The 25,741-nt window shown below is 45.1% G+C and overlaps 1 protein-coding gene across 7 annotated transcripts in view; it reads right to left on the bottom strand.

The window, feature by feature from the left end:
* The window catches only part of mn1b (meningioma 1b), a 184,865-nt gene extending 163,539 nt beyond the window's left edge, over window positions 1-21,326 (bottom strand). For 5 of the 7 annotated variants that reach the window (XM_059988057.1, XM_059988059.1, XM_059988060.1 and 2 more), the window contains exon 1: window positions 16,783-21,325. In XM_059988057.1, the coding sequence (XP_059844040.1) occupies window positions 16,783-20,407 (3,625 nt within the window). In that variant the 5' untranslated portion in view covers window positions 20,408-21,325. Of the gene's footprint in view, window positions 1-16,782 lie in introns of all 7 variants that reach the window. The other 2 variants (XM_059988053.1, XM_059988055.1) reach the window with 1 other exon arrangement.
* Window positions 21,327-25,741: the final 4,415 nt, after the last annotated feature.

Genomic DNA, 25,741 nt, shown 5'->3' with positions numbered 1-25,741 from the left:
TGGGAGAAAGGGGGAGAACATTCCTTTCTTTCGCCCTCTTCAAATCGCACAATACATCAAGCTGCTAACATGCCTGGTGGAGTTTAGTTGATTAAGGGACTGCAGCATCCACTTCCTGTGCCCAAATGCATTCACACAAAGGATGTGCTATGCATTTTAATATTCTATGAGTTTATAATGCATTAAGTTCAAAGAACCCCTCAAGGTTATGAGCTGACACCCACCCCCAACCCATATCTGTACCTCAAAAATGAACATGTCCGTGGAAGTTTCATGATTTCAGGCCTCAGACAATCCAAAAATTTTTCCTCTTTCACCAATAACTAAAGTCTCTGAAGGAAAATCACAACAGTACAGAAATTCATCCTCTGTTTAATAGGCTTTGTGCGCAACATAGTACACGGTGTGCCATCTGTTTTAGTCACTTTAGAATCATCGTAAGAGCCGGATTTTAAAACATAAGAGTTCAATGCCCACAAGTGCTGAAAAGACATACAAGGACGTTACCAGGATTTCAGAGATTGAGTTATATGGAAAGGTTGGACAGGCTAGCTAAGACTTCATTCCTTGGAGCGTAGGAGACGGAGGGATGATTTAATAGTGGTTTCTAAAGCCTTGAGGGGCATAGATAGGGTGAATGCTCTCAGTCTCTTTCCCAGGGTTGGAGAATTAACAACTAGGGGTCATGGGTTTAAGATTTACTAAGAGCTTGATGGGCATTTTTTACACAAAGGGTGTATGTGAAACGAGCTGCCAGAGGAAGTGGTTGAGGCAGGTACTATCACAACAGTGAAAAGACAGTTGGACATACACATGGATTGGAAAGATTTAATAAATACAAGGGATTCTGCAGATGCTTTAAATCCAAAACACACACACACACACACACACAAAATGCTGGAGGAACTCAGCAAGTTAGACAACGTCTACAGAGAGGAACACACAGTCAATGTTTGGGGCCAAGGCTCTTCACCAGGAATGGAAAGGAAGAGGGAAGAAACAGAATTTGCAGAATTTTCTGGCATCTTCCCCCTTCCTTTTCAGTCCCGATGAAGAGCCTTGGCCTAAAACATAGAAACGGTACATGAGCAACAGGCCCTTCAAACCACAACGTTGTGTGAAACTGGCTAAAAAACAAATCAAAAACACCCAAACACTAATCCCTCATACCTACAGCATATCTATATCCTTCCATCTTCCTTTCATTCATATGCCAATCTAAACATCTCTTTAAAGCCTCCAATGTATCTGCCTCTACCACCATAACAGGCAGCACATTCCAGGCATCCACCACTCCTTCAGTAAAAAACTTACCCCTCACATCCCTCTCGACCTATCCCCACTCACCTTCAGTGCATGCCCTCTGGAGTGGCATATACTTCTACCCTGGGAAACGGATACTGTCTGTCCACTCTATCTATGCCCCCCATAATCTTATAAACCCTCTTATCAGGTCTCTCCTCAGCTTCTGCCACTCCAGAGAAAACAACCCAAGTTTATTCAGCCTCTCACGACAGCACATGCCCTCTAAACCAGACAGCATCCTGGTAAACCTCTTCTGCCCCTCGCCAAACCCTCAATATCCTTCCTATAGTGGGGAAACCAGAATATCGACTGTTTATTTCTCTCCACAGATGCTGCCTGACTTGGAAAGGTTTAGAAGGTTATGGGTCAAATACTGGCAAATGAAACTGGTTTGGATGGGGCATTTTGGTCTCTATGGACTCTTAGGCCTGTTTCCACGTTGTAAGCAACCTCATCTCATGCATTCAACAGAGGATGGATTTCCTATTTTGATTTATTTTGGTTTCACAAAATTATTCTATGGCATCAAAAAAAAATCAATTCTTGAAGACCCTAAAATAATTTTGAAAGGTTGGCAACCCAATCCAATGCCTAACATCACTTCCAGGTTGAAGGCCGGCCTTCTTTTACAGGCCGTCGCTGCTGTTGGTGGCTTGTCCGTGTGCTGAGCTTCCTGTCATCTCGTCCCTTTCCTAATTATCATTCTAGTTTCCCCCTGAGCCATCTCAACTCAGACTTGGGATGAGATCACATGCAATTCTGCCCTCCCAAATTCACAATCCGTGTGTTGCACCCTGGTAGTTTTTAATGGACAACTTAGAACCAGAGACTTCAATGATCAAGAGTTTCAAAGTCGTAACAACTTTTTAAATGTTTCCACAGACAATCTGGCTTACTACACTTCAGCAAGAAGATGCAAAGTCTTGCCATTATTCCGCCAAGTTCAGTGTATTTGAGGTCTTGAACCAAGGGGGATCACACTATCGCCATTTGCCCCAGGGTTCTCTAAACCCGAGAGAGATGCAAAGCTTCTGCAGTGTATTTAATATTTAGGTAATATTTCAGTGATATTGTAAATGTATTGCTTGATCAATCACTCTTTGTTGTGTACATAATCCATTATGGGTTCTATGTATGTGAATGGCATACGTCATTACGCCACCGTATCACATTTGAGTACCGCACTAAAGGAAAACTAAATAAGCAAGGTATCCTGGACTCCTGAGTTTCTCCTTCGCTTCGTTTCTGGAGTAACAGAACCCAATAGCTTCTAATTCCAAGTTGAAATCGGGCAAGGAAAGGATCACAATGGGTGCAAACCTTTTCCAAATTTAAGTTTCTTCTGATATGAAGAATTCCCTCTTGGTGTATACAGGACCACTCAATACTGTTAGCAGATGGAGGATGGGAGGCACTTTACTACATAAAAGGAAATATATATGAAAATGCAACCTTTAAAATATAGATGAAATTCCTTTCTTGTTCCCACATTCTGCTGTCAAACAAAACATGTGACAAGTACCTCCTGCTAAGAGCATACATCTTTAAGGATTAATTTTCAACACCATGCCACACATTATTCCCCACAGACCACTGATAAGAAATTTTACCTGCTTCCAGTGAATATTTTAATTCTTTTACAAAAGAAGCCAGAGACCAACACTGCATGCAAGTTGTCAGATTTAGAAACACCTTGAAGAATCATATTGTGCTGGCTTAAGCTTAGTCTGAAATTTTAAAAAAGCACTTAAAGCACCGCACAAGCTGTGAAAGTTTAGTGAAAGTAGTAAGAAATTAAAAGTGCTTAAAACTCTGCACAAACTGTGAACGTTCAGTGAAAGTAGAGAGAAACAAGTTTGAGATGAGCACAAAGCACATTTCTACAGTTGCCAAATATCAAACAGGGTACACAATTCACTAATGGGCGCACCAAAAATTATATTGGATACAAACTTTCTGAAGAATCATTCTAACCATCAGTCTGTCAAATCAAATATGATAAATATGCCAGAGTGCAGACAAGCATAACTTGTCAAAGATACAGGAAGAGATGCAGTTTCAACAATAATATTAAGATAATACTGATTACAAACTCTGGGTTAGATAGAGAGAAGACGGGCAGAGAGAACATCAGAGATGAACAAAGACAGGCATTGTTAGTAAATATATATAAACAGAGTCTGAAACAGGCAAAGACAGGAAGAGTAAACGGACATGGAAGACAAACAAGGAAATAAAGATGGACAAATACGTATTAGTTAGAGAACTATGAATGTCTTTGCCTGTATCTATAGAGAAATATAGAGACCAAGCAGGCAGATACAGACAAAGATGTTCCTCCAAAGAAGTCCAGACCAAAAGGCAAAGAAGGACTGACTTAGCATAAGTAAACATAAGAAGTTATGAGAGATAGAGCACCAAGACAGTGTCTTCAGCCCACTCAGTCTCCCGGACCATTAAACACCCATTTTACACTAATTCTACAGTAATCCCACTTTTATTCCCCCATTTTCTTTTTAACTCTTCCCAATTTCTAGCCCTCATCTACACATGAGAAGCAATTTACAGTGACCAATTAATTTACCCACCTGCATGTCTTTGGGATGTGGGTAGACGGTCAGGCAGACACATGAATTTTGATACAAGTAGTCAATCATAGGCAGATGAAAGACTATAGAGGAGTCAGTGAATAGACATTGGAAGATGCCTGAACAAAGGAACGGAAAATGAATAACGACAGACGAGAACAAACAGACAGACAAAGAAAGTCACAGAGAATGATGCAGACAGACAAATGAAGATAGACTGATTCAAGCCGAAGGACACAGATAGACAGACAAACACAGAAACTCAGGTGTAAGGAGATGGATACAGTGGAGACAGAGAGACAGGAACAACTAAAGAACAGAGACAGATGTGTGGATGTAAGAAGACAGATACAGAACAACAGAGTCAGGCAGGAGGACAGACACATCTGTGAGGCCACAAGATCATGCAATATATCACATACAAGGCTTTACGAAGTTGGCAAAAACTGCACTGATGAAATTCAGCATTAAGATTTGCATTCAATTGCTTATAAACATTTTAAAACCAAACCCACAGCTATAACATTATCCTGAATATGCTGGCCATAGACACTATAAACGTGTAATAATGAGCAGAACTGTTCATGGTGGAGGGAAGGTTTATTTTATCTGAATTATAAGACTGGACACTGATAGTATTTGCAGCATTTCATTTGGTAAAATTAACAGTCCTCCAGCAAATAATTATATGGAGACAATTTGTTTTTATTAATACCAATTATTTTCAATCCTTTGCTGAAAGCATAAACTTCCTGGGCGGGGGGGGGGGGGGGGGCAGGGGTGTCCTCCATCTCCTGAACATTCAGAGTTCTTCAGCTGGAGAATGAGGCAGTGGAACCTACTCTCCAATCCTGAAAATGTCACCTCTCACCAACTCTCCTCTCCTGAAGGTGCCACCTCTCACCAACTCTCCTCTCCTGAAGGTGCCACCTCTCACCAACTCTCCTCTCCTGAAGGTGCCACCTCTCACCAGCTCTCCTCTCCTGAAGGTGCCACCTCTCACCAACTCTCCTCTCCTGAAGGTGCCACCTCTCACCAGCTCTCCTCTCCTGAAGGTGCCACCTCTCACCAGCTCTCCAATCTTGAAGGTGCCACCTCTCACCAGCTCTCCAATCCTGAAGGTGCCACCTCTCACCAACTCTCCTCTCCTGAAGGTGCCACCTCTCACCAACTCTCCTCTCCTGAAGGTGCCACCTCTCACCAACTCTCCTCTCCTGAAGGTGCCACCTCTCACCAACTCTCCTCTCCTGAAGGTGCCACCTCTCACCAGCTCTCCAATCTTGAAGGTGCCACCTCTCACCAGCTCTCCAATCCTGAAGGTGCCACCTCTCACCAACTCTCCAATCCTGAAGGTGCCACCTCTCACCAGCTCTCCAATCCTGAAGGTGCCACCTCTCACCAACTCTCCTCTCCTGAAGGTGCCACCTCTCACCAACTCTCCTCTCCTGAAGGTGCCACCTCTCACCAACTCTCCTCTCCTGAAGGTGCCACCTCTCACCAACTCTCCTCTCCTGAAGGTGCCACCTCTCACCAACTCTCCTCTCCTGAAGGTGCCACCTCTCACCAACTCTCCTCTCCTGAAGGTGCCACCTCTCACCAACTCTCCTCTCCTGAAGGTGCCACCTCTCACCAGCTCTCCAATCCTGAAGGTGCTACCTCTCACTGGCACTCCTATCCAGAAGCCTGGTACATCTCCTTTCAAATGTCTTCCTTCTCCCTGATACCAGTCCATACTTGGGTCTCTCCTATTTTACTGTGCTGACTTTTGCTGGCTACAGGTACTAGTCACTCTCCATTCCTTTTCTCAGATGATTGAGTTTGATATTTGAATTTATGATTGAATTATTTGACCTGTGTTGCATCATAGTTCCCTCACCAGCCTTCGCAGGTTAACAGTGAACAAATTCCAGGAAATGAAACTGAAGATCTTCCTCAGTTATAAAGTAGGATGTGTAATTGTCCGTTAAACAACTTGAACAAGCTTTTTTGTTCAAGAACATTATTTTCCTTACTTCATTTTAATAGGGGTTCCCAACCTGGGGTTCATGGAGTCTTTGGGTAATTGTAGGGGGCCATGGCATAAGAAAGGTTGGAAATGCCTGCTTTACAAGTTAATGTGATGTCAATCTCCAAATTCTGACATATTTCTGACATAAACCCAACAAAGGCGAGGTAACTTCAGCTTAGCGGTGATAATAGTCTCGCAAATGTCAAGACCCCTAATTCAAGGGTGAAGCAGAGTGAAACTACATTGCCTCCTGTCACATTGTGCACGCATCCATTTGGACAGAATCCAGACCCATATTGGATTTATGATTTTACCAAGCAGTTGCTGAACCATTTATGTAGCTGATCATATTCTACGTATTAGGTCAAACCAAAAACTCATAGTCCACGATAACACTAATAACCTCTGTACAATGACTGACTGTATTCAAAGTAATAGTGACACTGTCTGTAAGGGGATTAACTGTATCTGAAATAGACACACAGTTTCTGTAACAGGGCAGACTGCCCACACGGTACACTGACAGTGTCTGTAGGAGAACTGATGGATTCATAATAAGACCAACAGTGTCTGCATACGGATTTACTGTATTCGTAATAAGATTGACTGTGGTTGCATGAGAACTGACTGTATTCATAATATAACTGACATTATCTCTAAGAGTTTTGAATGTGTCACTGAGAGGATTGACAAGCCGAGATTTTTCCAATAATTGTTACTTAACATTAGCAGGTGTGAAGTACTGTCGAATAGAAACCCTAAGCCACTGTTTCCTCCACAACTGACAGAGGGGAGTTATACCTTACCAACTAGGCCGCCCAGTTCAGAAAGAACTGAATTGTTATTCTATTGAAATCAAGGGTTGACACCGGGCGGTGATCCACCAGACCGGAGAGAAATGGTGAAAATTATTAAAGGAGAAGCAAGAAGGTTGACTGTGGCAAGGTTGGCACATCTGAATAATATTACTTATTCAAACCACATCAGGAGATGGCCAAGGACAGACAGAGATGGAGGACGTTCATTGCTGCCTTAAACGCCAGTGGCATAATGGGCAGTAATAAGTAAAAAACACATTAATGATGTCTTCCTTATCATTGTCTGCCCATGTTAATAAGCAAATGAGACCTCTACTGTTAGACTATACTGTAACACTCAGACTGCTGACAATATCCATGTCTTGAAAACTATTGTTGAAAATTTGGTAGTGTATCACACCTTTCACCTTATATCATTTGTATGAGCTTTTATCTCCCCTCCCCTCCCAACTAAAACAAATTCTCCAACTTCCCTTCAGGATTTGCAAAACATCAACTCTTATCGCCAAAATCACATGTCTATCAGATCAGATTTAATATCATCAGCATATGTAGTGAAATTCATTAATTTTACGGCATCAGTACAATGCAATACATGCTAAATAAATATATAGTGAAAAAATTAAATACAGCACGTGTATATATGTCTATTAACTAATTTAGTTAAAACAAATAGTGCAAAAAGACAGAAATAAAAATGTAGTGAGATGGTGTTCATGGGTTCAATGTCCATTCAGAAATTGGATGGCAGAGGGGAAGAAGCTGATCCTGAATCACTGAGTGTGTGCCTTCAGGCTTCTGTGCCTCCTTCCCGATGGTATCAATGAGAAGAGGCCTGGGAGATGGCGATCCTTAATGATGGAAGCTGCCTTACTAAGGCAGCTCTCCTTACAGATGTCTTGCATACCATGGAGGCTGGTACCCATGATGGTGCTGACTAATTTTACAATTTTTTGCAATTTATTTTAATCTTGTGCAGTAGCCACCACCCCCCCACCCCCCATACCAGACAGTGAAGCAGCCAGTCAGAATGCTCTCCAAGGTACATTTGTAGCTTTCGAGTATTTTAGTTGACACATCAAATCCCTTCAAACGTAGAAATCAAAGCATGAAGCTTCAGCATGCCATTATACTGCAACGGAAAGAAGGCTAAGAAAGCATCAGAGTCGAGGTTGAATTCTGCAGCAGGGCTTTCTTACTGGGCAGTGGTTGGAGGCAAACACCCAACTCAGTGGTACTGAGGCAAACTGTAGGCATCTGCAACCCAGCTAAGTATCAAGGGACTGAACTTCTTGTTCTATACAGCTAAGCAATGCCAGAATGAAGTCATCAAACTTTAACTTACACACACTGAACATTTTAATTACCAGCAACCCCCTCCACCATCAATGTCTCTTGAACATTGCTTGCTTCCCAGCCCACATGAGGCAACAGGTGGACATTCTCAATCATTAGACTTCGGAACAGGAGGTTAGTTTTTTCTAAGTATGCATTGGTTCCAAAATAATTCCAAATAGAGCACTGATTTAATTGTTCTGCAATAAGTGAGCTATTTACAGCAAGAGTAATTAACACCTTCATTGCAGCCTTCCTCAGCTAAGTCTGAAACTAAATACCCAGCACAGAAATACTTCCACACAGAGGTGTCATTATCGGTTCCAAGTCACCAGCATTGCACCATTGTTGCGAACGACACTTAACTTATCAATTCTGTTTTAAGTTTTGGAAGGATCAATAGATTTAAAAAAATAAAAAGCTACCGTTCATCGTCCTACACCAGTTTGTCCACGATTACAGCAATGGTGTCCCATCATCATTCTCCCCCACCATCCACTCTCAAAAAAAGCACCCTGATCTGCATTTTCCTGGCAGTGTTCAGTCTGGATCAGAAGAGTGTGGATCATATGCTCTCTAGCATCACAGATATCAGTGCACAAACATATCAGGCAGGCAGCCAGCAGCCCTTTAATCCCAAGCCATTTCTCTCCCTGACTGCTCTCACTCTTACTTAGACCAATCACTGAGAACCGATGTCGTAAGAGGAAGGAAATCAAATTCATATTAAAGAAAACAATTGTGGATCAGCTTCCTGTTAAAAAATATGAAGTGACAGAATCAGAGTTGGGGCAAAAACACAAAACAAAAGAGGGGAGGAGAATTTATTTTTGCAATGAAATATAATGACCTTGGGTCAGTGGAAGCAAGTCACGTCAATCAAGTTATTATCATTTAACTATATACATGTATATATTATATATAATCATATAATGTATATAGAAACAGTGTTTCTCCGAACCAGGGTGTAAAGCACATAGTATACACAACACATGATAATTTATAGAAGTAAGGATAAAATCTACAGATGAATCACATATAACTAACAAGCTGAAGTGTATTAATATTAAATATTGTATGGTACAGATCAACCAGTGACACTTTGAATACGATGTGTAGATCGAATATAGACTTTCAGAGGGGAATTCGATAAATACTTGGAAAAAGAACAGTTGCAGGGTTATTGATGAAAAAGAGTGGCAGGAAATTATTAAATAACTCTTTCAAAAATGGTCCATTCTGGGCCTTGTGGTTTTGTGATTCCAAGACTTGTGGAACTGAGTGCATGATGACAGATGTGTGTGTGTGTGGGGGGGAGGGGGGGAGGGGGGAAGGAACAGACAATTGCAGGTAAAATGCCAGCCAACTTTTTCATACGTACAATCAGTGAAGCTGTAGAACAATTTTTCAAAGAAAGAAAATGCACTGAAGGAATTGGGATAAACAACTGGATGCAGTTCCCCAAAAAAATTAAAGAATGTGTTAAGCAGCAAGGATGTGTGTTGATATAAAAAGAAAGATGGGGCATGTTTCTTCCATCCTAATAGTTCTTCCCTTCCTTCTCAAACATCCCATTTCCATGTCTCAATGAAATGTGCATCTGAAGGGCAAGAACAGAAATCACATTGAGCTAGACTTCTGATTGAATATACAGTACAGTGCAAAAGTCTTAGGCACATATATAGAGCCAGGGTACCGAAGACTGCTGCACAGTATTGTGTTTGTCAATGTGGAGCAGAGGGTAAGTTTGTAAATCTGGTGGGAGGAAAGGATGTAGGGAAAGGTGAGGGTTGAGTGCCATGGGACAGGGGGCAGAGAAGGAGTGCCAAAGACGGGCAGGGGGTGGCACGGGTGCAGGCACATGCCACCCTGAGACACCAGGCAAGGTCAATAAACAATCCGTTTATTGATCATTACAGAATGTCTCTTTGGTGCTTCCCGCTCCCTCCTCTCTCCCTTCCCTTTTTCCAGAACATGATTCCCCTCTCCTTGCTCCCGCACCATTCTCAGTCCACAATCCAGACCTATATCAGAATCAGGTTTGTCATCACTCATATATGTTCTGAAATTTGTTTTTCTTTGCTGCAGCGGTACAGTGCAATATATAAAATCACCACAGTATGGTGCAAAAGTCTTATACACCCTAGTTATATGTGCACAATTCTGTAGATTAAAGGCAAAAATTGCTATAATGCAAAGGGCATTTCTAGCAACAACATGGTGAACGACATTATCACTTTGGTGTACAAATGCAACTATTCCTAATTCCGATTATTCTGATTCTATATGAAACTCCTGGTTATAGTGTTTTGTAAACAAATGACCATTTCTTTGTACTTTAAACAATTAAACAACTTGGTGAAAGGAATTTCACTCAGATTTATAAAGGAGTATTGGATGCCGATCCTGGCACAGTTGTAATACCGAAGTGAACACTAATCGGTGTGTTATTGCAGCGTCCTGTTTAAAACACTTGGAAATTCTAACAAAGTGAAAATTGTTGAGGCAATTTATCAATCTGTAAATTGGTATGCGATTTCTAATTTAATACTCAGATTACAAAGTAGGGTACGACAAAGGAGCTCAACCAAGGGATGGAAGAATCAATTCGCCGAGCCAACACCTCATATGTTCCACAACAGACAGAGCCCACTATGTATTTGCTTAATGCAGTAAATGACACTCATGATCCCATTCTCCTCGGAGTAAACAAATAGTGTAAATTGCAAAGGCTTTAAGAGCCATTTTCAGCATCAATAGATCAAAATTGACGGAGTTTAATTACATGAGCTGTGCATTTCTGTTTTTAAAAAATGACTGTCGGCGTAAACCAAATTAATGAGAAAACCTAACCGAAAGTGAGACACACGGACACAAATGATCAGCGAAACCTGTATCAAGCCCAGGGTGGCTGGAAACAATTTCGGCAGATGAATAGTCCCTTATTGTACAGAAAATCAAATATCCCCGCAGACCGTTTCTTGGGATCTCTTCTACAGCAGCCGTTCAATAGACGAATAGGTGGTTAATATAAAGCTGAACAGGCGCTTATTCCCTTCTCTATTTAATGGTTACTATTGTGTGGAGTGAGCTCCACAGATTTCATTCCTGCACTCAGAAACAACCTGTTTGTATAGAGCTCTTTTTCAAACGCCATCGTCGTTTTGCGGGAATCCCGTATTCTCAACTGTTTGAAGTGCGAATTCAATCGCATTGCAGTTTGAGCAAACTGCGATGGCATTTGTTTAGAAATTAGAGCAAGCTATGGTACGCCACTAATAGGTACATATTCGCAGGAGATTGGATGCAAAAACGGAGGTTATCCAGAAAAGAGAATGAAGGGGATTAATAGTTTCAATTTCAGTTCACTTTCAGCCCCCACGCGGAAACAGATAACTGACATAATTCCTGTCTGCAGTGTTCAAAATCTTACCGTGAAACACATACACATGAAAGAAAGCTCCGTGTGTGGGTGAAGTGTGGAATTACGGGAGAAAAGGTGAGAGTGGCATGTGGGGTAATGAATTTACGCAAGTTTAAGAACAGGATAAGAGCGTGCGTGAGGGAGAGTGAGAACGCGTACCGCACTGTCACTCCCACACACGCACAGTCTATTCACATACCCATATATTAGCACACACAGTGAGAAATATCAGGACTTTCAAGTCAATCTGATGTGCAGATTATACAATGAGATGGAGAGCTGGATTAGGTTACGATCGAAATACATCCGAAAGCATCGCAGTGATCCAAAAAGAGCTTTTACCGCTCATGGTTCGATTACTCGAGTAGACGTAGATACCCCAAATCCTGGGGTCCCCTGCAGGAGTAAAGCCCACTGCGCGTCTATGAGAAGGAGGCTTCGATCTCAGCTGTTGTGAACAGCGGTCTGGGGCAAACAGCTCACTCCAGTTCCATAATTACCCCCAGCAGGATCCCAGCGCCCACACCAACAGAAGGGCAGTTGGAGCACTAGTTGAATGACTGCTGCCTCTCCCCCACTCCAGATCTTCCCTTCAGTAATTCCAGATTAGTTTCAATCGAAGAAAGTCATCGCAGGTATATTGCAATGCCTCTTCCGGTTAAAAGACCCAACGCTCCCCGCTGCACAAGATTCCCAAGAAAAACACCATGGAGAACATACAAATTTTAATCAAATCACCGGGGGGGGGGAGGTTATAATATAATATCTCAATTATTATCACCTCAAAATACCCAAACAAATTCACGTACTGGAGCAGCCAAGACACAATCATGCTTTAATCAGTAATCGTGATATCTGATCTGTGCCACGAGTCAAAGGAGGGAAAAAAAGTTTAAACGAACCATTCTTGTCTATTTCTGTAGCCTCTGTGTGTGTTTCTCTCTCTCTCTCTCTCTCTCTCTCTCTCTCTCTCTCTCTCTCTCTCTCTCTCTCTCTCTCTCTCTCTCTCTCTCTCTCTCTCTCTCTCTCTCTCTCTCTCTCTCTCTCTCTCTCTTGCTTTGCAAGTTGATTTTTGATTTGGGCCCCGGTTCGCGTGTCAGGGTGGCTGGGAGAGATTCCCATTAAATTTAGAACGCCTTCCGCATTGTGCCGCCCCCGTGAAATATTTAAAAACACATTCACCATTGGAACCTGCCAATCCAACAAAGGATGGTTACGAAGGCTAAAAGCCCCGCAGTCTGATCTAATAACCAAATGCCTTGCACTGACAAACATTCCATTCTCGGTGTATCCCTTCCTTGCTCCTCTCATTTCCCCACTTGTTTCGATTGCCACGGTTTAGCCAGCAGCCCGTTCCCCAGACACTGTCTAGCAGCTTTTAAGGTTAAAGTCTAGTAGTATTGAAAGCGTTACCCCTCTGAGGAACCCCGGAATGTTTCAGTTCCAGAGAAGCAGATGTGTTTCCCATCACTCCACAGCGCGAAATAAAATCAACCCGTGCGCTATGTTACCCGGGGCGTTCTTCGCCGTCTCGTACCCTGGTCTTACTAACCTATCTCACATTAAGAGTATTCTCTGAGTATCACACCTGCAACATCACACCAAAAAATGATTCACACATCAGTACAAGTGTCCCAAACCTGCTATTACAAAACACTAGGAATCTAACCAGGAATGTCACACATTGAGAATTAAAGCACACAGCCACTGGTGAACCATAGCGCATTACAATAGGCTCTGTATTTTCGGATAAGACGAGTCAGTTAATGCGTCTAACGCTGGACCGTTCTTACAACATGATACTGCTGAGCCGTGAATTCAAGTTGTTGAATGTCATCTATCAATTTTCTAGCACCTGACCAGCCGCTGCCATCACATTAGGAAATGACCGGATGTATTTCCAGTTTCAGCAAACTGTACGGAAAGTGACAGTGCCGAAATTACACAGTTACCGCAGATAAACAGGGAGCCTCTCTCAGCACAGGGTCACAGCGGGTACGGATGCCTTTCCATTCATCCCCTTTGTACCGAGTACAGGATCCAGACACAACACAACTCCCAGGCAGCACAAAGCGAGAATCCAGACAGAAGCATTCCCCAATTATTCCAAATTCAATTTCCGAGTTTTCGGAATGCTCTCCTTTCGACCAAGCCAACAATCGCCCACCCGAACAACAATCCTGGCGTCTGATTAACAAATAGAAAACGGTCTGGACTAATTCACCTCAAAAGCATTTTCTGCACTTGCAAGAAGTTGGAAAGAGAGAGTGCTAACGAGTGAGAAGGACGATTATATTGCAAACAGGTGCGGCTGTGAGGAGACGTCCTGTTAGTAGTCACCCTGAGTTATAACTGCATCAAAATTGCCAGGGAATGCCGCTCTTGGCTGTGTTTTGTGTGATTTCTGATCGATGACTTTTTTTTGTAAGAATATATTGTGGGTTCTCTCTAAGATTATTCTACACAGTAAAGACAAAGTTTTACATGTAGAGTAGGTTTGGATTTTGATTACAATCTTGCGCCCTGTATTGACCCTTTCCTGCTTTCTGACGATGTCAAACTTAGCTCCATTTAAGGTTCAAAGTTAAAAAAAAATACTCTCGAAGATGCGTGAAAGCCCCACCAGGTGCGAGCAAATGGAACAGAGGTGACCGCATTCATGGGATGCCACCTCTATACCGTGATTACAGGAAAATCAACTTTACCATACACAGCAATTCTTCCAATAAATCAAATCCAAATACACATTTCAGACAAAATAAACATAACTTCCCCTAACCACGGGTGCGCCCTCACACCATCATAACATCTTCCTGGCGGGCCTGGTCAAACTACTGGGGCGATGTTTATTGTTTATAAAATACGTGCAGCTTGTTCACAAAACATTTAAAATACTGCGTGTCCGTGTGGGGACGGCCGAAAACATTACAGAAGACTGAGTAGCTCCGAACACGAAGGCGGAGGGGGGGGGGGGGGGTGCGAGGTGAGGATGAGGGTGACAGGGCTTCATATCCGCGCGAGAGTGAGCCTGTTGTAAATTGTTGTGGTTGCAACCGTTTGTGCTTGTATATTGGTACTGTGGTGGTTGGAACATGCATTGTTAAACAAGAGAAAATCTGCAGATGCTGGAAATCAAAGTAATACACACAAAATGCTGGAGGAGCAGGCCGGGCAGCATCTATGGAAAAGAGCGAACAGTCGATGTTTCGGGCCGAGACCCTTCTTCGGGACTCACCAGGGAGAGTGTGCTTAGTTCCATCTTCCTGTGGAGGGGGTGTATATAATTATGTGTAGCCGCGTCTTCAGAGTGCATGTGTATTAACAGAAATATTTAATTTATGCAACTGCAGTAATGTCTGAAGAAATTATTAATCCCAACAGGAACAACTTTTGTGACCGCACGTACCAAAGGCAAGCAACCGAATGCGCGCCTCTAAGTTTTGAGACTGATTTTAGATGTGAGTGTGAGTCTGAATTTGCGTGGTTGTTTTTTAAGCGTGCATTTGCTGGAGAGAGAGCGCTAAAACCGGAGGAAACACGGAAACAAAGCAGTTCGTCAATAGTAGATGTTACAGGTCAACAAGTCCACATGATGAATGTTTATTTCAGACTCATTCCTCAGCCAAACCAAGAATACAGCTGTACAGGAATTCTGCTAACTAGTTATTGATCCAGTTGGCCTTAACCGTTGTGAACATAAAAGGCCAGCAAGGACGGCGTGCAACTACATTTAAAAATGGAAAGAAGATTCTCAACGAACCGATTTATGTCCTTGCAGTGGCGAAGCTCAGGGAATGCTGATGTGCGTCTTCCCTCCACAGACCCTGCATGTTAAACACGCCCGCTTCACATTACAATACTCCAGTGCTGAGTATTAAATAGAACAAAGGAACTATCCAAAGAGCTATTTCTACACTTTCGCACTGGGGAGACTGTGACGAGCGCTTTATTCTGCTGCAAACTTCTCCATCTCCCACCTACCTACCTCCTAGCCCTCCACCCTCACCTACCCTTCCCCCTCTCCCCCCCCCCCCCCCCCCCGCAATCTACTTTCAGAGAGGAGTTGAAACCGTGTCAGCCCGGTAATATGAATGTGTTAGGAGCCAGGCAGCCAAACCACAGATGTGAGCTGGCAAGCAAGGCAAGAGCGGCACACAGCTGCAAGGACCTGTTGTGTAGTTTCGCCAATAAACCGGAGATAGTCAGCTTTAAAACTGAGGCGAGGGAATTAATGTTGAGGAAATTTAAATCGGAATAAACCAATCTAGCTTTGATTTCCAATACATCTCTTCAAAATGTATTGAATTATAAATCTGATATTAATGGAATAGAAAGTCTTATGAGATTAGTCTCAAATTGAGCAACTCTTGAGAAAGACTGTGTGCCTTGAAACTAAATAATCAGTGAGGTTTTTTTTGTATGTCGATAACAATAGTGTTAACCCAAGTTTCACCGAAGCACTCTGCTAATTAAGCGGCAACAGCAGAGGTCTGGGCACCCCTCGTCCTCAAACCAGTCACACACACACATACACACACACCACTTTAAAAACTTCCAATGAAAGTAATGTTGGTGGCGTGTGCACTCAGTGTACTGCCAGGTCGAACTTTAAGCAACCCAGTGTTCCTCTCTGGCCTCTGAGCAAACGCGACAACTCCTCGGGAGGTCGACAAAGGGTTAAATTAACCAGTGTTAAAGACGGAACGCTCACCATCTAGACTGGGGGAATACAAACCCTGACGGCCTGCCTAAGTGATTTCTCGGGTAGTTCCTTCGGATTCCTCTGTTTAGAACTTGTCTTAAAAGACCCCAATTTCATTTACGACCCAACATATCTGTATTTAAATTATAAAACGACTAGTGTTAGATGAAGTTAGCTACTATTGCTAAAGGAATCGAGATGGTTCTGTTTGTAATGATTTTTCACCGCTATGCATTGAGAAGGCAAATCTTCCTGGAACCTGATCCGCTAGCCCTCAGTTAATTGTCAATTCAATACAGAAAGTGTTAGTTCTGTGCGAGAACAAGCATTGTCCTTTAATTTGAAAGTAAGATCACACATCTCTAACTCACAAACTCTCGCCTCTCTATCCCACTTTATTCTGTTTAGTCCACAGAAATAATCTAGCCTGCGACCATCTACCCAAGGAGAGTGCACGCCGCCATGGTTCTCTTTAGAAACTTCCCCCTCCCAATCTGCATTGAGAATTGGACAGCCACAAGTACTCTGGTCAGTCTGACCACTTATATAACGAGATATAACGTGGTTTGTGGATCTACGTAAAAGAGAAACTAAGAAGTTACCTTCTTTGTTGGAACTTGGGGGTTTGGCCTTTTCCCAAGGTGCCATTTGCTTGTCTTCATCCTGTGGATCCATCATGGCCTTGTCGCTAGGCATGTACCAGGTAGAGTTATGCTCTGCCATCAGTGACTCAATGTCTATCGTGCTGATGGCAGCTTTGCCATTGTCCGTTCCACAAGCGGCCAGTTCGGTGTCTCCGTTCTGACCCGGGCACTCGGCCTTTTTGTTCTTTATGGCGAGGGGCTGGTCTTCGGATATGCTGAACTGCTGCCGCTGCAGCTGGATCTGTGCTTGCAGGATCTCCAGCGGGTGAATCTCGTCCTGCGCCGACGTGCTGGTTGGAGTTCGGACCTGCTCCATCCCGGGAGTGCCCGGGTGCCCACTCCCGCTGCTGCTGAGCCCGAAGCTGTCGGCGACAGCGCCTGCATTAGAGGTAGTGTTGCTGTTGGGGTGTGCATTGAGCATGGCGTGACCCATCTGTTTCAACCCGTGCTCAACCCGTTGCAGTTTGGGGGAACTGGTCATTAACCGCGTGGATTTGGATAGGTTGTTGTCAGAACTCGATGAAACCTCGTCCTCGTTCGCATAATTGTTGCTGACATCGTCGGAGAAGTCGACCTGGGGTGAACTGCCGTCGGACTTGGTCACGCTTTGAATCCCACTGTCCAGGGAAGACATGAGGTCGGGTTGGTCTGGGAGTAGCAGGTCATTCCCCTTAGCCCAAGATGGCGAGGTGAGAGACTTATCCTGCGGGGTCCCACCTCGATCTCCGCCGTGTGTGGACTGACCCTGTTGCCCGGGACTCACCACTGGATTCACATTCTCCGCTGAATACTTGTCAAAGAAGTTCCCTGGGCTAACGTGGCCACTGTCTCTTTTCCGTCTCCCTCTCCCTCTCCCCGCCTGTCCTTTGCTTTCAGTCGGAACGGCCTCCAGCCCATAGTTTGGGGAGAGGTTGCATTCGGGTGGTGTGGGCTGGTTCTGACCCTGCGTGCAGTTTTGGGCCGCGGGCGCGGCCAGTTTGCCGCTCCCGTTCCCGGATATCCCCATCTGGCTGCTTTGAGGCGTGTTGCTCTGGAAGTATTCTGGACCGTTCCCAGAGCTCCCGGTGGAGGCGCCACCGACGCTCCCAACACCGGCCCCAGCACCGCTGCTGGGGGCCCCAGCCCCGCCATCCTGCTCGGTTTGACTAAGCTTGCGTTTCCCTTCGTTCTGGTTTTTCTTGTTAAATGTGACGTTGAGGTTCGGGGCTCCCAGGCTGGCAATCATGTTCTGGCAGGCAGTGGAGAGGGCGGCGAGGCAACTCTGACCATAAATGGTGCTGTCCTTCGCACCCGGCTTGTTGAAGGAGCCCAAGGACAGGGAGCCGATCTTGCTCATGGAGGGGCGCTGACTGGGCTGAAATTCGTTCTGGGCCGGGTAACTGCCCGGGGATGGAGGTACGCCGGCTGGGTTACTGTGCGTGTTGGCTGATCTACTTGGGCCCCCAAACGGAAAGCCCGGCTGTCCGCCAATCTGGGGCCCTGGGAAGTCGGGGCCGCCTCTTCTGTCACTGGAGGTGTTGGGCAGTCCGATGCCTGCGCTGGGAGACTGCATTTGGGAGACATTGCCCATATTGCTGCCAAACTGCGAGTGCACCCCAGGAGAGTGCAAACTCTGTACATGTCCCTCGCCTGGCATTCTCATTGGCTCCTGCATACCCAGTCCGTTCCCACCTGTCCTGAACAACATGTTTGACCCATTCTGCGGCAGGTTCATCTGGACAGATTCGTGGGGGCTGCCGTCAGTAGCCACGCCGGACCCACCTAGCCTTCTCTGCAGCAAGTCCCCAGGAGGGTGCGGGCCCGCAAACCACGAGCTCTCCTGAGCCATGGGTGGGTTCTGAGGATCAAAATTCGACATCCGGCCGCCGCTTTCCCGCTCAAAGTTTGGCTGGGACATAGTTCCCACTTGGCTGTTGTGAGCCATGCTGTTTTGATTGACATCTCCATGGTGGCCCAGATGCTGGAGATCGGATTGCCTCATTCGGTGCCGCTGGTTCCGCGACACCATTTGCTTAAACATTATCAGCATGTTCTGGCGCTGCTGTAAGGACTGCTGGTCAGTCCCCGGGTGCTGAAGAGGGGGACCGTGGGGGAAACCTTCTGGGCCAGGGGGCGAAAACTCATTGGGCAGTCCGGGGTAGGCAGAGGGCGACAAATGGTTTTCCAGACTCGCGTTGTGCAAACTGTTACCACTCCAAGTAGCACAACTGTCCACGCTGTGGTTACTGGCAAAGTCAAACCTGGGCCGCTTAGCTACGTTGAGGTACGGGGCGTCAAAATGCTGCAGCCTCTGATTAGCCTGATGTTGAATGTTGAACACTGGCTCGCTGTAAGGGTGGACATTTCTGTTCTCAAGTCTCTGAATTGGGTATTCAAACGGGGCATGCTGATTCTGCATCATCGTCCCATTGTCCTGCACGCTGGAGTTAGGAGCGGGGGCCTCCGCTTGCTGTTGCCTAGGTATCGCTGGGGGGCAAGAGTTCTGCCGTGCAAGCAGACCCGCCTGTTGCTGCATTAGAGGATTCCTGGCAGCGACCCCGGGCTCCATGCCCACAGACATCTTCCGAGCATTCCCAAACCTCTCGTAAAACGCGCCATGCTGCTGCGGAGGGTGGACTTTACCCACGCTCACCATGCCCGGCGCCCTGGGCAAGGCGGGGCTGCCAGGAAAGTTACTGCTGGGCACCTGCCTACCGGGGCCGCCGTAGTGGGGGAGTTGTGCGCCGGACTCCGAGGAGGAAAAGACCGGCATGTCAAAGGGAGGGTCGCTTTGATAGTTGTATTCCATCGAGTCCACAGGCGGCTGGGTCTGCAGGCGCCTCTGCTCCAGTCCGTGTGCCTCGGATGAGGAAGAGGTTGCAAGCCCGTGGAAGGAGGCAGCGCGGTTGGGGGACTGGTCCAGAGGGAGACACGGTGTGTGATTAGATGACGGGGTATGGTGCTGGTGGTAGTCCGTCAGGTTCCCTGATCTCCCCGGGGCGGGCTGCTGCTGCTGCTGTTGTTGCTGTTGTCCAAACGCTTCGCCTCCCCCTCCAGCTTGGTTCTCGGCCATGGGATCATAAGTTTCTCCGAAGGCAGGCTGCTGTCCGCTCAGGGGGTTACTGCTATAGCCGGGCGCCCCCAGGAGCCGCCCCCCGTGGAGGCAGGAAGGACCGGGTTCAGATCCGCAGAAGCTGCCGCTGAAATGGTGGTGAGCGTGCGGGTGGTGATGGTGGTGCCCGTTGGGGAAGTAGGCGTGGGCTGCCGAGGGCTGGGGTTGAGCTTGGGGCTGGGGGGGAGGAGGAGGTGGAGGAGGCTGCGGCTGGGGGGGAGGCGGCGGCTGGGGCATGGCCCCGGCCCCGTGCAGCTCCGAGTGGCCCCGGGTGTGGAAGGCGTACTGCTCACCGCTCAAAGCCGGGTTCATGCCCATCCCCAGCATCGGGGGCTCGCTCAGGGCGTTGATCCCCTGCTCTCCCATGGCACTGCCACCCCCGCCGGGGAAACCCGGGCCCTTGTAATGCCCCGACATATCCAAGGCAGCTTGGCCGAAGTTTCTCTCCGCTCCTTGGCCACCGCTTCTGCTGAACTGATTCAGCCCGAACATACTTCCCAAAGACCCGATCAATACGGCATGACAGCCGAGCCCCCGGAGCTATCTTCACAGTCTCAAACACAGTAACAAAATTACAATAGTTAATGGATTTAAAATAGCCCAAATCAAAATAAAACCATAAAAAGTAAATTGTGGGGAAATAAAGATTCCGGTCGCTTCAGTATCCAAGGTCCAAATATTATTTTAAAAATGCCTCAAACACAATGAGAAAGGTTTGCAGAGAACTCACCCTGCTCGGGATCACATTGTGATTGCTTTATCTCAGTAATGTCACTTCAGCCTTCGTTTTAGCATTTTGTTGTATTTTTTTCTTCTTTTTAAAAATAATTCTTGGATTTTATTATTTATTCTGAATCTGCTCTTTCTGTCCTTGATTCTGGCAAGAGGGATGAAATCTCCCAGCTCCGTTCTATTCGGGAAAAGATAGGGGGTTGAGTTTCTCTCTCTCTCTCTCTCTCTCTCTCGTCCAGCGATTAGTCCAGAGAAGGCGGCGGGATGAGATCGGGCAGAACGCGCTAGGACAGTGCACTCACTGCCCGCTCACAGTGGCTCCAAACTTGCAGACATCCAGTGACTTGAAATCCCCGGAGCAAACAAATCCTGACTGGAATATTGTAGTTGCAATTCGCGTTCCCTTGTAAAAATGTTGATCCAACACATGTAAGTGAGCACTGTCTGTTTTCACTCTTTCTCTCTCTCTGTCTGTCTGTGCGTCTCTCTCTCTCTGTCTCGATCACTACTGCTGGTTAGAGGAACACAGCCTGATCTCATCCCCCGGAAAGCCAGCAACAAGTTTGCATACTGGTGTCTGCAATCAATTTCAGCCATTATTCCTCCACCAATCATTGCTACGCATGCTCCTGGCCAGAAGGCGGGGCTTGGAGTTAAGGTGGACCGGGATACGTCCCTCCCTTAATAAAAATGGAAAGACAAAGAGGAAAATGGACAAAAAAATTCTGAGGGAGAGGGAGAAAGAGAGAGAGAGGGAGGGAGGAGTTCGACTGGGGGCGGAGAGGGGAGAACCACAAAGTAACAGAGGATCCTGATTTCGAGTCAAGCTGATCAGCTAGGGCTTATCGATAAATCAACTGTATTTAGAACAATATTTTGCAAATGCCGCCAGACTGGACAATGTTTCAAATAGCTCTGCTCGCCAAGTTATACAGATAAAAATGTTGGCGAAGGAAGTTAAAGATCACTCCGAAAAAAAGGGGTCGCTTCTTGTGGCTGAGAGTTTAACGGGCGATTTCACCCTGATGTACAGAACAAGAGCCGGAACATTATATTTTGTTGTGTCTGTCCGCGTAAACCATGTAAAATAGGGAATTAAATGATAGTTGTGTGTTAGTACTGTAAAACTCTTACCGAGGAATTAATAAAGATGTTCTCCAGAGAGAGGGACAAGGGTGCCGGTATCCATTCAGTATACTTACTATTTCAGTTTAATCAAGTTATTACAATGCTTCCCCCGACTTTTTCCTCATTTGATGAACCGTGGTGTTCACGATGCAAAACCCTCGATAATTAAAATTATATTCCAACGTCGGCAATGCCTCCTTAAACAGCCCAATTAGTCTTCAGGGGCTAACGAATGCAATTCTGTTGTGATGCTAAAATCAATAGTGCAATTTAATATCTCCTCCTCACTTTATGAAATATTTATGCCAATAACCTCTAGTTAAAATGTTTAAACCTTTATGTGATCTGAGCGTAGAGTGGCGGAGGCTTGAAATCCATCCCGCGATTAGACACAAGGCAAGGGCTCCGCTTCCTCACCGCAACCCGATCCTCCTCAGAGGGACCCAAGGAGCAGCTTCTCTGGGAATGGGAGCTCGCACGCACCGAGGATATTACCGCCAAAAGAACAGGCTTTAATTCAATAATCCCTGCTATTCATGAAATAAAATTAAATGCCAATGAATTTAGAAACTCCCAGCTCTGCACCGTTTATGTCTAGGTAAACATAATTAATTCTCCAGAATACATGTTAATTTTAGGTCAATTTCTCCTCGGTTGCAAAATCAGTCTGATATTTTAATTCTGAAAAAGTTTCGAAATGGTGAAGTTATAATGACCCGAGCTGTGTCCGAGTGCGTGAGGCGGAGGGGGATTAATGTATTGCAGTGGTTTTTTTTTAAAGAATCTCTGCTCTGACTGTTATGGAATCCAAGGAGCTGAAGCTAGTGATTAAATATTGATCCTGTGTAATTAGTTTTCATGTGGGCCATCCGCGTGGTGATGTTTTTAGGTATTGAGTAACAGCGTCGAAATGAACTTCGACACTGAAATTATTAGTTAGGATGTGACAGGCTGGGGGAGATTTGAACGAATTTGCATTGTGATCTAGCAGAAAGAAACAGCTTAGAATAAAAAGACGCCCATAATAAACCTGTTCTATTTATTTAGTGCTTAAAGTTTAATAAAGTAAAGATTGGTGTAAATACTTACGACCGATAGTGTAGAAATATTTGTCATGAAACAATATTTATAGATAAATATATTATCAAATCAACGCCAAAATACACAGTCGCAGGTTTTGTACCTGAATCGCAGGTGAACTCTATCCTTTGTCTGATATGAATCGCAGAAGAGAGGTATTTATTTAAAATGTTAATTGTAAAACAGCCCTTCCATTTTAAGAAGTTTAACTGCAATTCTTCCCTATCGATCAGAATTCTTAATTCCCTATTCTTTCGCAAGTCTTTCATTTAGTAGTAACGTGTCAACCCTAGGATATAGTCTTGGAAATGTAATGAACATAAACACGTATATATTGTTGTGCGTATTTAACCAGGAGACAATTATAGAACAAAATATATATTTCTCTTGCTGAGTAGAGGCGCCGTTTTCTTTCCCACCCCCGCCCCCTCTCTCGCACACACAAAGCGCTGGTTCTTTGTGGTTCCAACGCGGATATGTGAAGGCCCTTGCGCACGTGAATACTGCCATCTTGTGGCTTCGGTTGGTATAGTCCACAGAAAGTGGCGATCTGATGTCTTCAAACGCGAACGCGGTTAAAAATAACTACAGGCTGGCGCCAAAAAAGGCGATGTCTCATCATCTCTCTTTTCACGAGCTGAAGGTGCAGTTGTGAAACTAGCTGCAACTTTATTGGGTTGCCCTTGTGAACAGGCACGTACCCTGGCAGCTTTTAGAAGGGTTACCAATACCCCAATTTCCTGGAGTAGTATGTCAGCCTAAATCGGATGCAGTGGCCACCGGCACTGAAAAATAATTCCCCTTAGTCTAACCATACCAAGTCATCGCTGTTTGATTAGCAAATACCTATGAATTGGTTTCAAAGTCATAGATACCGTATGTATCATCCGACCCATGCCAGTCATTTCACCCACATCTTTTTAAGTCGTGCCTGGTATCTGCCTCTACCACCTCCTCCGCAGTGTGAGTGCAACTCTCTCTACGTGGCAAAAAAACTTTCCCCTCAAATCCCCAGGGATGGATCGTTTTTATCCCAGAGAGACCAGGGAGGAGATTAGTGAGGCCCTGACTCTCATTATCTGAATGTCAATGAACGCAGACAGGGGGTCAAAAAGATCAGCGTTTTGTAAACAGGCTAATGTGCATAAATTCACAAAAGGGTGACAAACCAACACCAGCTATAAGAACCAATTAACAGCATTTCATGTAATATGATGGAGTTAATTACAATATCTATATTTGAGGAGCTGTAGAGCATTAACCTAGTCAGAGGCAGTTACCGTACAAACCTCCTCCGTCCCGGATCCAACAATCCAAATTTTGACAGAGGTTTCGCAGGAAAATCTGTTAAATAATTAACAAAGCTGGGATGGAGTGTGAAGGGAGCAAGGGTGGAAATCAGCATCATCCATCAGAATTGATAGGAAAATGGTCTAATAAAAAGCAAATTAAAAAAAAACCGAGGGATTCTGCAGATACTGGAATCCAGAGTAGCACGCACGAAGTGCTGGTGGAACTCTGTAGGCCAGGCAGCATTTATGGAAAAGAGTTACCCATCGATGTTTCAGAGAAGGTGACGGTGTGGGAGGAGGGGAAGGATTGCAAGCTAGAAGATGATAGGTGAAGCCAGGTGAGGGGGAAGGTAGGTGGGTGGAGGGTAGGGGGGAGGGGGGAGAAGCTGGATGGTGACAGGTGGAGAAGAAAAGGGCTGAAGAAGAAGGAATCTGATAGCAGTGAAGAGCGGATCATGGGAGAAAGAGAAGGAGGAGAGACACCAGGCAATATAGTGAGAAGAGGAGAGCCAGACTGCTGGAGAATGGAAGAAGAGGGAGTGAGGCGGTGGGAGGGGGGTTGGGAGAAGATTTACCTCAGAACAGGCTAGTTAGGTTTGACTGAGGTGCTTTAGGCATTTGGTGAGTCTACAGTGATTAACCTTGCGGACAATACAAACCTGCAGGGACAAGGAAATAACAATCTTAAAGACTGCAGAATGACCTCGAGCATGATATGTAAGCAGGTGAACAACAGCAAATGTAATTATGGTAAAATTAAAATGTTAACTGGCACCCAGAGAGAGGAAGTAATAGACCACAGCCACTCCACTAAACTGGTTAAGGGCGAAGAGGCTGTGGGACCTCTGCAGCATCATATGGCATTGGTCAGACCAGACCAGGAGTGTTGTCAGCAGTTTTGGGTCCCTTATCTGAGAAAGGATGGTGCAGAGGAGGTGCACAAAAATTATCTTGGGAATGAAATGGTTAAGCTGAAGATGCACATTTCTCCTTCACCATCACTTTTCTTGAACTCCACTCTCACTAAGTGGTTTTGGCTGTGTTAAAGATGTTATGTAAATCGAATCAGCTGCTGTTATTGCGTTGTACTGTATGTCTGCTGATATTTGGAATAGCTAAAGAAGACCTGGAGAGGATATTTCTGACAGTCGGGGAGCCTAGGACCAGAGCACACAGCCTCAGGGTACAGGAACATCCCTTTAGAATGGAGATGAGGAGGAATTTCTTTAGCCAGAGGGTGGTGAATCTGTGAATTCATTGCCACAGGCAGCTGTGGAGACTGAATCATTGATTATTATTTAAAGCAGAGGTTGATAGGTTCTTGATTAGTCAGGGGTCAAAGGTTATACTGAGAATAGGGTTGAGAATCAGCCATGATGGAATGGCAGAGCAGACGCAATGGGGCAAATGGCCTAATTTTGCTCCTATATCTTATGATCTTATGTCAAATTGAAGCAAAGTAGCTATCAATCAAAACTGCACCATGTTACAGAAAAGCGAAGTGCTACAAATACACAACAGGTCTGGGAGCGTATGGGGGGGAAATTGAATTAACTCAAAATAAATATCAAGAAAACAGATACTAAAAATCTGA

Source organism: Hypanus sabinus, chromosome 13 (assembly GCF_030144855.1).
Source record: "Hypanus sabinus isolate sHypSab1 chromosome 13, sHypSab1.hap1, whole genome shotgun sequence".
NCBI lineage: Eukaryota > Metazoa > Chordata > Chondrichthyes > Myliobatiformes > Dasyatidae > Hypanus > Hypanus sabinus.
Note: the sequence above shows the minus strand (reverse complement) of the source record. Positions and strands in the feature narration are given on the sequence as shown.